At 39.7% G+C, this 13,050-nt stretch overlaps 1 protein-coding gene across 1 annotated transcript; it reads left to right on the top strand.

The window, feature by feature from the left end:
- Nucleotides 1-1,312: 1,312 nt before the first annotated feature.
- LOC145130427 (uncharacterized) lies at nt 1,313-2,104 on the top strand. The gene has a single exon (XM_079065234.1). The coding sequence runs from the start codon at nt 1,313-1,315 to the stop codon at nt 2,102-2,104; it is 792 nt and encodes a 263-aa protein (XP_078921360.1).
- The last annotated feature ends 10,946 nt before the right edge of the window (nt 2,105-13,050 follow it).

Genomic DNA, 13,050 nt, shown 5'->3' with positions numbered 1-13,050 from the left:
GGGTCAAGTACATACCAAATATAGTTATGGACTTAGACACTAATCCAACATAAAGTTCCTCAAATCTAGAAGCAAGATGTTTGCATGGAATCATGAGGACATGACAGGTATAGACAAAAGTATAATAACCCATAAACTTAACATTGATCCATCTTTCAGACCAATACACCAAAAGAGAAGGAAATTTGCACCGGAAAGAAACCAAGTTATACAAGAATAAGTAGAAAAACTTCTCAAAACTGGGATGATAAAGGAGGTAAAATTCCCAAGGTGGCTAGCTAATATGGTCGTAGTATAAAAGAAGAATGCTAAGTGGAGAGTATGTGTAGATTACATGGATCTTAACAAGGCTTGTACCCAAGGATCCTTTCCCTCTACCACGCATAGGCTCCATGATAGACACGAAAGTGGGTCATGAATTATTAAAATTCATGGATGCATCATCGGGAATCCAACATATCCAGATGGAACCATCTGACCAAGAGGATACATCATTTATAACTCCAACAAGTATCTATTGTTATACTGCCATGCCATTTGGTCTTAAAAATACAGGTGCAACATAGCAAAGGCTAGTCAACAAGATGTTCAAAGAGAAACTGGGGGACACCATGGAAGTCTACATCGATGACATGGTGGTCAAGTCCATGAAAGATGAGGATCACCTCAAGGATCTCAAAGAAGCGTTCGACATCCTGTACGAATATAAAATGAAGCTAAATCCCTCCAAGTGCCACTTTGGGATGAGATCAGGTAAGTTCCTTGGATACACGGTGACCAAAAGAGGAACTGAAGCAAGCCTGGAGAAAATCAATGCCATCCTCGATCTAAGATCACCATCCTCGACAAAAGATATTCAGAGACTAACAGGAAGAGTGAAAACCCTAAACAGGTTCATCTCAAGATCCTCAGAAAGATGCAAGCCTTTGTAAGACATCTTGAAGAAGAACAAAAGATTGAGTGGACCCATGAACATGAAGATGCTTTCCAGGAACTTAAAAGATAATTAAGTTCACCACCCCTATTGGTAAAACCATTAGACGGGGAACCACTTCTTCTCTACCTCTCAGTATCCTCAAATGCGGCGAGTGCAGTATTAGCTAAGGATCTTAATAGGGACCAACATCCCACCTACTATGTAAGTAAAAGTCTCCTGGATCCTAAGACCAAGTAGTCCCACCTTGAAAAACATATACTTGCATTAGTAACTACTTCTACTAAATTAAGACACTATTTTGAAACACACCCTATAACTGTAAGAACTAATTATCCCATTAAGAATGTTATGAGAAAACCAGAAATGTCATGAAGGATGGAAAAGTGGTCCGTGAAATTAAGCACATATGACATAAAGTATGAGCCAAGATCCGCTATAAAGTCTCAAGCATTGGCAGACTTTGTGGCTGACTTTAGTGATGATCTAAGAGCTGAAGTAGAAATAGAAGCCAAAATTTTTTTAGAAGAAGAGAACATGGGAAGATGGACGCTATTCACGGATGGAGCATCATACCAAAGAGGAACTGGCCTGGGGATCATACTAAAATTGCCACAGGGGGACATCCAACCCCAAGCAATCAGCTGTGAGTTCAATGCAACCAACAACAAAGTAGAATATGAGGCACTAATCATGGGAATACAGTTAGCCAAGGATCTTCAAATCAAGGATTTTCAGGTATTCGCCGATTCTTTATTATTGACTAACCATTTTATTGGATCCAATGCAGTAAAAGGAGAAAGATTAGCATTATACTTCCAGATCCTCAAAAACTTAGCCTCAGAATTAGAAGCATTTAGCCTCTACCAGGTTCCTATAGAAGACAATGTTGAAGCAGATTCTTTAGCCAATCTAGGATCTTTTCTTAGGATCCCGCCAGAAACCAAATTCCCGATAACCCACGTGTTGATCCCAACAATCGAGGATCCTGCCAAGAGATTGAAGGATTCCAACGATCACGTGGAAACTACTAACGTCGCTACGATCGAAGATCCCGATCCTCCACTTCCTTATCAGGATCCTAACATTAAGAATTCTTCTCCAACCTCAGGATCCTGGATCCAACCCATTATGGAATACCTACATAATGGCACAATCCCCAAAGAATAAAAATACGACAGAGCATTCAGAACAAGGGTCTCAAGGTTTGTAATAATCCAAGGTAAACTATATAAAAAATCTATGGCATGTCCATATCTTAGATGCTTAGAATATCATGAAGGTGAGTATGACAACCACACTGGGGGAAAATCCTTATGCTCCAAAGTGTTGAGGACAGGATACTATTGGCCAACCATGAAGAAAGATTCCTTCCTTCATGCTAAAAAAATGTGACGCTTGTCAAAGACATATCAACATTCTTCATCAACCGGCAGAACTTCTACATCATATCATCTCCCCTTGGCCATTCATGAAATGGGGAATGGATATAGTGGGGAAATTTCTAGTGGCTCCTGGAGGAAAGGTTTTCAAGCTAGTGATGACTGACTACTTCTCAAAGTGGATAGAAGTCGAAGCTTTCATCCAGGTAAGAGACAAAGAAGTAGTTTCCTTCATTAAACGCAATATCTTGACCAAGTTCGGGATCCCTACCGAAATTATATGCGACAATGGATCCCAGTTCATAAGCAAAAGGACAAGAAACTTTTGCACAAGTTAAGGAATCATGATGGTAATGTCCACCCCTGTCCACCCTCAAGCCAATGGTCAAGCAAAATCCAACAACAAAATAATAGTCAATAACTTAAAGAAAAGGTTGGACGAAAAGTAAGGAAGATGGGCAGAAGAACTTCCTTTCGTACTATGGGCAGATAGGACCACTTCCAAAGTAGCCACAGGCCAAACCCCATACTCCTTGGTGTTTGGAGGGGAAGCAATGATTCCCACCGAAGTGGTGATCCCAACAACAAGATACCTGTTGAATATAAAACTTGAATGATCGATTAGATTCAAACAGGTAAAAGAATCAAAATACAAAAATAAGATCAAAGTTGTGTCGAATGATTAACAAGCACAACGTTAGAAGATCTCGATGAAGAACTGCTACTGTAAAGGTTGTGTACGGGTTTACAACTTAGATAATTACAAGATACGGTGCATGCATGCACTTTAAATAGTAAAACCCTAATAATAAATAACGGGTGGACATGCCCAACCAGCTAAACAAAATGGATACACAATGACGCGACCTATATGACCCAACAATATCCCCCTTTGGGTCAATTGAGGCAGGAGACCTTCACGGTTGAGTACGCCTCTAAAATTCAAAAACGTTCGGTATAATGCTCAACAAGGCCTTGCGAACCTGGATATACCAAAGGATCATATCGGAGAAACACTTATTATCCCCTTTACGATTCACTTTGCATTTATCCATAAACTCCAAAATGTATTGCAGACAAGAAGTGGAGTAAAGATGCTTATCAGTAAGATAGAAGCAAACTTTGTGGAAATCAGCATCTGTCCGCTCTTTGATTTGAAAAGCCATGCACCAGCCTTCCTTTCATATTTTCCTCAGTTTCATTTTGTCAAAATCTTCTGGATCTGCCTTGGGGAACACAGCTGGCTTCTTTTGTAGAACTGCTGCAATCTCAACGTCCATTTTACCAACCTCTTAAATGTATGAAACTAACATTTGCTTGAGATGAGCAACAATGAGTTCATACTTTTGTTCATCTTTGAGCAACAAATTGAGCAAAAAAATCCAATCGTACGGGTTCAGTCAAGGTAGATCAGCAAGTGTAAACCCAAATACCTGACTCGTAGAACCTCTAGCAACCTTAAATCGAGCATTTGGGAAGCTATCGGTTTCTATTGGACCTGAAACCTTAACAACTGTTATCTTTTTCGCACTCCAAGTTTCATATTGAGGCCTCATGTGCTTTAAATAAAAGGAGAAGAACATATGGTCAGCACCGTTTTCGGTCAGAGGAACGTTCACTACTTTGATGAAGCTACGAAACTTGAAGGTTTTCGGTGTGATTGGAAGATCCAGTTGTGAATCTTGTGTGTTCTGCAATTCGAAAGATGCAACAGGCTCTAACCAATATTGGCTTGGATTGTCTATAGCCTCATTCATGATTCGCTCTAGAGCCCACAATGGAAATAATAGCTTCCTGCTCTCCAAAGTGACTTGATCTTCTCGTTCAGCTTTCTCTTTCTCTTCTGCCTCTCTTATGATTCGCAAGTGTTCATCGAGAATTGCATCACGTGCCTTGCGTTTAAGGTTCGCATGTTCATCCTCTTCTTCCTCTTCATCATCATTAAAGATCTTTTCCTTTCCCTTTGAACCCGAAGCTACATTATTCTCCGGTTCAAATTTTGACTCTGGCTTAACAATAGTGTCAGCTGGTTTCAAGGTTTCTTTCATAGATTGATTCACAGTGTCTCCCCCTTGTTTCAGAAGTGTGCTAAACTCCAAAATACCCTCAAGCATGTTTAGCATTGCGAATACGGGCCGAAGCTTATCAATCAGATGTTTTCTTACAGAGATCGTGATTAGAGAATCATGAGTTTCAATGAAATTGTTCAAGTAAGTATGCACATCAGCTATACAACTCTTAATTGCAGCTTTATCAGACAAGAGATCGTCAATTCGCTTATTAGCATGATCAAGCTTGACAGATAAAACTTTCACCTTCTCTGTTTTGACTGGAATCATATCCATTATTTTGCTTTCTGTGGCCAAGTCATCCTGAAGCTTCTCGATTTTGGATGAGATGGAGGTGTTAAGCTTGGAATTATCAGATTAGATGCAGTGCGAACCTTTTCTGGAGCATCCTTCTCAGTCCGAAGAGTAGACCCAAGACTGGAAATGATTGCATTTTCCTTTGCAGTATTTTTTTCAAAAGAAGTGTGGAAAGTACTCATGAAAGATTGAGCATCAGTGATTAGTTTATCGAATTTTTCGGTCGTTTCCTTGCATACAAAAGCTGAAGCCTCAACAACTTTATTTGTTTTGTCAAGGTTTGCAGAGTGTTCCTTCGTCAGTGTTTCAAAGAAGCCCTTGACAGTTTCTTGAGAGTAGTCACCACGAGAGGATGTTTTGGTGGACTCAATTAAGGAATCCAACTTTTCAGTCAGTGCCATGAATTGCGCTCTGGTGATCGGAGCTTTATCATCACTCTCTGTCCGGATATTGAACGGACTGTAGGTAAACCCTCCAAAATCATCTTCATCATCACCATAAATAGTATTTGGATCGTCCTAGGGTAGAGGTGAGATGCGTGGCGTAGAATGACAAAGAGTGAAACCTGACGCACCTGCCCCCGCATCAGATGCGTTGACAGAAACTGGAGGTTCACTAGTGGCTGTGGTTGTGGTTGTTGTCAAAGTTGTAAACAGTGGAGTGGATTGTGCAACAGTAGCTTGGGGTTGCGAAACTCCCACAATTGGAAACGGAGCAATAGTGATTGGAGTAGTTGTGGTAATTGGAGAGTGAGGAGGAGTAGAGAGTTGAAATAAATCATCAACGATGGGAACAGATTCAAGCATTGAAAAGGTTACCTCTGGATTCGTAGGTATTGGCTGCGAAACCAGGGGATGCGAAGTTGTAGCAGTATCATCATGTTCGTGCTGAAAATCTTCTTGAACCGGAATGTCTGATATTGTGTTGGACTACGAATCTTTCGTGGTCATTTGGCATGCGAGTACGTGGCTTGCGAGCCACTCGCTTTATATTCTTCTTTGGAGTTTGGGATGGTTCAGATGGACCTACCTTCGCAGCTCTTTTCTTTCCTTCCTTCTTTGGTTTGTCAGCCTCTTCAAATACCATTCGTACTGCATCAGTCATTGGGCGAAGACCAAAGACTGGTAGACTGCAATAGGTTCGCATGACTTCACTCGCAGCTGGGACATTACGAAGCATAGATTCCAGAATTGATCCAGTAAAGGTGAATCTGGAAGTATCTGCGAGAATGATGTTGTTGGTATGGAAAATCTGAATAGCAGACATACATGAATCTTCTAGGACTGGGATGTTAAGCCGATCAATAGCCCTTTGAACAAAGAGAGTCCAAAAACGAGCACAGGAAATCTCGTTGTGACGTGTAGTTGAAAGAGTACTCTGGACAAGTTGAGCCCAAAGCACTAAACCATAGTCGAGGTTCACACCGGAGTAGATGCCATACATGATGGTCATGAACAGCTTACTGGCACAGTTGGATCCCGTTACCCTTTCAGAGAAACTTTTGAAGAGAAGGGTAAATAGGGCATTCCACATTGGCGGAAGGTTTGGCTTCTTGAATTTTGAGACGACGGTCAGAACTTCCCTGTAACCCATTTGATAAAACATCTCTAGGATTGCAGAGTTAGGGATGGATTCTGGATTGAAAAAGGCAGGACCTTGAGGAAGCCCTAGCAAGCTACAGAACCGGGATTTGGTGATGTGGGTTTTCTTGTTAAAGATCTCGAACGTAATCATCTCCTCCCCTTTTTGGTAGCTTGCTGTCGAATAGGCCTTGGACAGATGAACCAAGGGTACAATTTCAGACTTCGTCAGGGCGATTACCAATGGTGTATATCGCAAACACTCGATGATTGGCTGAAGAAAAGCATCGTACTTGGACGGGTTAAGGTCCAGAATGAGATTCTGATTTGCCTTGAGGTTGAGAATTGTTGATTGTGCTATCTGTTCAACGTTTGAAGGGGTTTCAGAAGAAGCTGTCATGGTTGCTTAGAGAAGAAGATGAACAGTAGAGAGAGAAATCGTCAGGAATATTTTGAGGTGTTTTGAAAGTAGTAATGAACATTGAAATGTCGAAAACCCTTTATACCATTTGATAGGAGAGAGAAATCTGGCGGTTGGTTGCATCAACATATTGAAAAGTCACCTTAAAAAGCATGAGTGACAGCTGTGACATGGGGTAACGTGTGTCAGGCGGCATGACAGCAGCGTCAGTTTAAAATTTTCACGCGCCCAAATATAATCTGTTTAATATGCCGTTTCATTTACGCCCTTTCGCAACCGATTCAGTTACACCCTTTCGCAATTAATCGCCATTAATGGCTCTGCGAAACTGAAAGTAATCATGAGTACCACGAACCAGACTTTGGAAAACCACAAGGATCTTCGTGCGAGAGTGTGCCAAAGATATTGAATAAAATCAACATTATTGTATGAGATTCTAGTGATGTCTGTAGAGACATAAAGCAGATGGATCCCAGGCAATGATCGCTTCCTTCGGAGTCAAGAGAGACTCTAAAGTGTCTGTGTGGTTTCATGTTGAATTACGATCATCTGTTTGTTGAGAAACAGTGAAAGTCTTCTTTTCATTAAGCTTAAAGGGTGGCTTCCTCTTTAACCAAACTACGAAACTTGACATAAGTCCGAACGTTCGGATGAAGTACTTGTCTGGCCAGTGTAGCCATAAGAACAAGTATGCTTTGGAATTATTTTTGGTGACTGGATAAATATTGAAATCTCAAGAAAAATAAAAATTGGATCTTATGGGTAGAAATGTCTTAGGTCTAGAGCATTTCATTAAGATCTCGCAAAAAAAAAAGAGATTTCAAGGTACAAGCCACGAAGGTGGACATTCGTTAATTCTTTGGTGAAAAGCTAGAACATTTATATTGTTCACCGTCAATTCTTAAATGTGTGTTGGATTTTGGGTTTCACTCAATTCGTGGTTATAGCGAATTTAAGATCATAAATACAGTGATTGTGCAACCAAAAACCTCAGTGGTATTTTCTGAGAGTCTCAAGGGTTACATTTATGAATGTGAAAGTGATGGAGAAGTAGTGGGAGGTGGTTTCAAAGAGAAAGTGACCAAGCAACCAACTCTTAACTCAATGTGAGAAGAGTAAGGTATCATGACTTATGTGAATGAATAGTCTTATTGGGAAGAAACGATTGGTATTATCGATTCATTAAGGCTTCAACATAGAGTCTCAGAGGCTTCGGACTACATGCAACAACATGCTTCTAGGGACACTTAACTAGTGCATAGATTAGGAAATTTATACCTGCCCCATCATTCATAATTGAGATCACCAAGATATGTGCCTTCAAACCTGCTCAATTATCTAATATTTTTCGTATTTTTGAATATTTTATGAAAATAAATAAGTAATGAAAATAAAGAAAATATTTTTGCATTTTTGTTTTTCTGAAAAATAAATAAAACAGAAAGAAATAAAATATTTTTGGATTTTCAATTTTCTGAAAAAGAAATAAAAGTTGAAATAAATAAAAAAAACGAAATATACAAAAGTATACAAGAAGCTCCGAAACTTCAAATGAACAGTGGACTGCGAGCCACTACGAGCGTTCGCGGATGAACAGTTGACTACGAATTACTACGAAATTTCACAGATGAACAGTTGACTGCGAATTATTACGAACGTTCGCACCGATTCGCAGCTCAAACAATACTTTTTCTAATGCGAAGGTAGTTTCAGAACTGATTCAGCCTCAATCATTCCTAATCCTTGAAGAATATGATTAAAGGTTTGTTCATGCAAGGCTTTCGTGAAGATGTCGGCCAGCTGATCAGCGGATCTAACAAAGTGTATCTCGACATTTCCATCTTCCAGATGATCTTTGATGAAGTAATACCTCAATGCGATGTGTTTCGTCTTTGAATGTTGCATTGGGTTGTGACAAATGCGAATAGCGCTCTCAGAATCGCAATACAAGGGGACTCGCTTTATATTGATACCATAGTCACGAAGCTGACTTTGATCGAGATGACTTGTGAAGTACAAGAGGCAGCAACTATGTACTCTGCTTCAGCAGTTGATAGGGAGACGCGAGTTTGTTTCTTTGATTGCCAACTAACAAGTTTTCCATCAAGAAATTGACATCCTCCCATTGTACTCTTTCGATCTAAATCGCAACCTCCAAGATTAGCATCCGAAAACGCTTGCACAAAGAAACCTGAGATTGATGGGTACCAAATTCCTGGCGAGGATGTTCGTTTGAGATACATGAATATGTTCTTGATAGCGGTCATGTGGGGTTCACGAGGATTCACTTGAAACCTGGCACAATAGCAAACAGAAAACATGATGTTTGGACGACTAGCGGTTAGATACATCAGTGACCCTATCATTTGACGATAGAGTGTCATATCAGCAGCCGGTTTTTCCAAAGACCGTTTTAGTTTCGTTCCAAATGCCATTGGAACCTTCACCTTTGAATCACCCACCATTCCAAACTTTGAAAGCAAGGTCTTCGTGTAAGCCTCCTGGTTGATAAAAATTCCCTCCAAACTCTGTCTTATATTCAAACCAAGGAAAAAGTTAATCCGACCCTTAGAGCTCATATCAAATTTAGTTTCCATCAACTTTCGGAACTCAAAAATTAAACTAGGATTTGTAGAACCGAAAATGATGTCATCAACGTAAATTTGGACAACCAACAAATGGTCACCATCTTTTTGCGAAAGAAGGTTGGGTCAACCGAACCTTGTTTAAATTTAGCTTGTTTTAAGAATCTAGTAAGAGTTTCATACCAGGCTCGTGGAGCTTGCTTCATACCATACACTGCTTTATCAAAAATGTAACAGTGGTTTGAATATTTCCCATTTACGAACCCTAGTGGTTGTTCCACATACACTGTTTCTTCAAGTTCCCCAATTCAGAAAGGCACACTTAACTTTCATTTGAAAGACTTTGAAGTTCTTGTGAGCTGCATACGCCAGAAAGATGCGAACAGACTCCAACCTTACAACTGGTGTGAAGGTTTCTTCGTATTCAATGCCTTCGTCTTGGCAATATCCCTTAACAATGAGTCGCGTCTTGTTTCGTATCACATTTCCCCCTTTGTCTAGCTTGTTACTAAATACCCATTTTAGACCGACAACATATACATCCTTTGGAGTGGGAATCAATCTCCAGACCTTGTTTCGTTCGAACTCATTGAGCTCCTCCTGCATTGCTTGCACCTAATCAGAACGATCAAGAGCAACCTTAACATTTTTAGGTTCAATATTGGAGATGAACGAATTAAACATGCAATATTCCACTTTAGAGAATAATGCAATCTTCTTCGCTTTTTGTTGTGCTCTCGTAAGAACTCCTGAAGATGAATCTCCAATTACTTGTGTTTTGGGATGATGTCTGGTCCATTTGGTCAAAGGAGGGTAATTAGGATCATGGGTTGGGTCCAGTTCAACATTTGCATCCTCAAGTTCTGATTGCACATCCGAATCATTCTTCGTATTTTCATTCTCCCCCTCGAATGATGCATGTTCCTCTTCTTCTGGAAGTGGATTCTCCTCCTGGAATTGACTTTCGTGGGTTACTTGAGGATTTGAATGCCCCCCCTGAAAAGGTGTGCCAGGTGTGGAGGTTGATGTAGAACCCTCCCCCTAAAATGAAGCATTCGCAGCTTGTGGATCTTTCGGATTCTGAGGATCGCTTTCAATATTCTTTGCAGCTTCATCAACAATTTTATTTAATTCATCCTCCTTGTTATCTGCTGCTTTGGATTCTAAAGTTATCACTTTCTCTGGCTCATCAAATAAGTTCATGAACTCCTCGTAGAGAGTGGAGAGTGGAACTGTTGCTGAATTCGGCTTGGGAAAGATCTCCGTTGATTGAGTGTCATTCTTCTGATGCTTCTTTATATAATTGTCATCGAATGTGACATAGTAGGTTTCTTCTATCTTCTTGGACTTTTTGTTGAGAACCCTATATGCCTTAGAAGTCAGAGAATACCCCAAGAAAATACCTTCATCAGCTTTTACATCGAATTTTTTTCTTTGCTCTTTAGAATTGAAGATAAAGCACATGGAACCAAACACATGAAAGAACTTGACATTAGGTTTTCGATTGTTTATAATCTCATAGTGAGTAACAGAAAATCGCTTATTGAGGATTGACCGATTCTGGGTATAGCAGGTTGTTCCAATAGCATCCGCCCAGAAGTAAAGTGGCAGATTCGCAAATGACAGCATGGTTCTCATAGCTTCACACAAGGATCAGTTTCGTCTTTCAACGACCCCGTTCTGTTGAGGAGTGTAAGGAGCTGAAAAGTTGTGAGTTACTCCTTTCACAGTCAGAAATTCTTCAAATGCTTGGTTTTTGAATTTTAAACTGTTGTCACTGCGAATGTTACGAACTAGCTTTCGCAGTTGAATCTCTATCTGCTTTATAAAATCCTTGAGCTTGGGAGTGGCTTCAGATATCTACTTAAGAAAATGCACCCAGGTAAATCTAGAAATATCATCAACAATTACAAGAATATATTTATTACCACCAATTCTTTCAATTGCAGAAGGACCACAAAGGTCCATATGCAAATGTTCAAGTGGTTCTATCACTTTCATATTCATAACTGTTGGATGACTCTTCCTGCTCTACTTCCCCATTTCGTAGGCTGCACAAATATGTTCTTTATCAAACTTCAAGAGAGGAAGCCCTCGCACATGATCACCAAGAACAAGTTTATTGATGTCTTTAAAATTGAGCTGTGAGAGTATTCGGTGCCACAACCAGCTATCATCTGTAGAAGCTTTCGTAAGTAGTCAGATGGCAGGCTTCCCTTTGATGGGGTTCAAATTGAGTGGATACATCTCGCCTTTGCGCTTGGACTTTAGGAGCACTTTTTTGGTCTCCTTTCCGATAATCTCAGATCCCTCATCATCACATGAAACTTTCAATCCGGTACCAACAACCAACTGTGAAACACTTATGAGGTTGTGATTTAAGCCTTCCACGTATGCGACCTTGCAAATGGAAAAATCCCCATTTGTGATCATTCCATATCCTTTTATTTCTCCAAGTGATCTATTGCCGAACTTCACTCTTCCACCATCTTTTAATGCTCTAAACTCCCTTAGTTCTTCCTCCCTTCTTGTCATGTGAAGTGAGCAGCCACTATCAATGTACCATTCAGAGTCAAACTGCTCGTCACGAGTTACCTATAAAAATCAAAGAGATTTAGGAACCCAAAGTTGTTTGGGTCCACATGAGGCTTTCACAGAAACAGGAAAAGTAATAGCAACATCAACTAAATAAGATCTTTTAACCAAGGTGGTTCTATCTTTCTTTTTAATTTGAAAAACAGTGATCCTATTATCTTTTAAGTTCTTATCCTTTGTGGATATTTTCCTTTGTTTATTTTGGATTTGTTGCTTGACAACTTTCTTCTCAAGTTTCTTCTCGGACCTATGAAATGGAATTTTAGGCTCCGAAACTATCTTTCCTTTTCCTTTAACATCTTGCGATGTTTTGGTAGAATTTGAAGCACTTTTGTTTGGAGAGAAGTGAGACTTTGATTTCTCCATAGGTTTCTCTTGTTTAGAAAAAGTAGGTTTTTGAAAAAATTTAGTTTTTGAAACCTGTGGAGACTGAGACTGAGTTCGTGAAAAACTTCAAGGATTCACATGTGAAGAGACTTTCGCATTTGGATTGGATGATTTTTCTTGATTAACGAAGTTGGGATTTTTGGATCTCCAGAAATGCTTTCTTTCCTTCAGATTTTTGTTATATCTCTCATTTCTTTGACGTTTTTTTAGCTGCGAACTGCTCAGAGGATTTATGAACATTAGCCCTAGATTTCAGCTTTCTAATGGGAGTTTTAGTCTGTACGGATGATGTATCACTTGGAACATTCTTGGTTCCACTTGGGCTCCCTTTTCGTAGCTTGAGTTGACTTTGTTCAACGGTTCTGCTACATATATGCCCTTCATTTTCCAAGAGGTCATTTCAGAGAGACCTTTGGTTTCATCTGCATTGTCGATAGGAGTTGACCAGAAATATTCATCACAATCGTCTTTATTGTCTTCTTAGACCAGGGACGTTAGTTCTACAGTATGATTTTTATTCAGTCCCTTGGTTGCGAAAACCTGATTAGCAACAGTTTCAACCTTTGGGAAAACAGTTGCTTTTTCTTTTAAAACTTTTGATTTATTTTCAGAAACACGTGCAAACTCAACTGAATTTTCAGAAATTAAGACTTTCGCAGGTTCAGGTTCGCTTTTAACAAATTCTGAGCAATCAACCTCATCCTCCACAGAGATTTCACTCATATCACTATCATCATCGAATTCAGATGTATTTTCAACATTAAGTTTATTTTCTGAACGCAACTTAGTGTTTAATGAGT

Source organism: Lactuca virosa, chromosome 8, assembly GCF_052849685.1.
Source record: "Lactuca virosa cultivar CGN04683 chromosome 8, Lactuca_virosa_CGN04683_v6, whole genome shotgun sequence".
NCBI classification, from domain to species: domain Eukaryota; kingdom Viridiplantae; phylum Streptophyta; class Magnoliopsida; order Asterales; family Asteraceae; genus Lactuca; species Lactuca virosa.
The sequence above is the reverse complement of the archived record's forward strand: the minus strand, read 5'-3'. Positions and strand labels throughout refer to the sequence as shown.

Excerpts from the sequence above, each read along its gene's own strand:
- LOC145130427 (XM_079065234.1), top strand. The coding sequence starts at position 1,313 with ATGGAAAAGTGGTCCGTGAAATTAAGCACATATGACATAAAGTATGAG.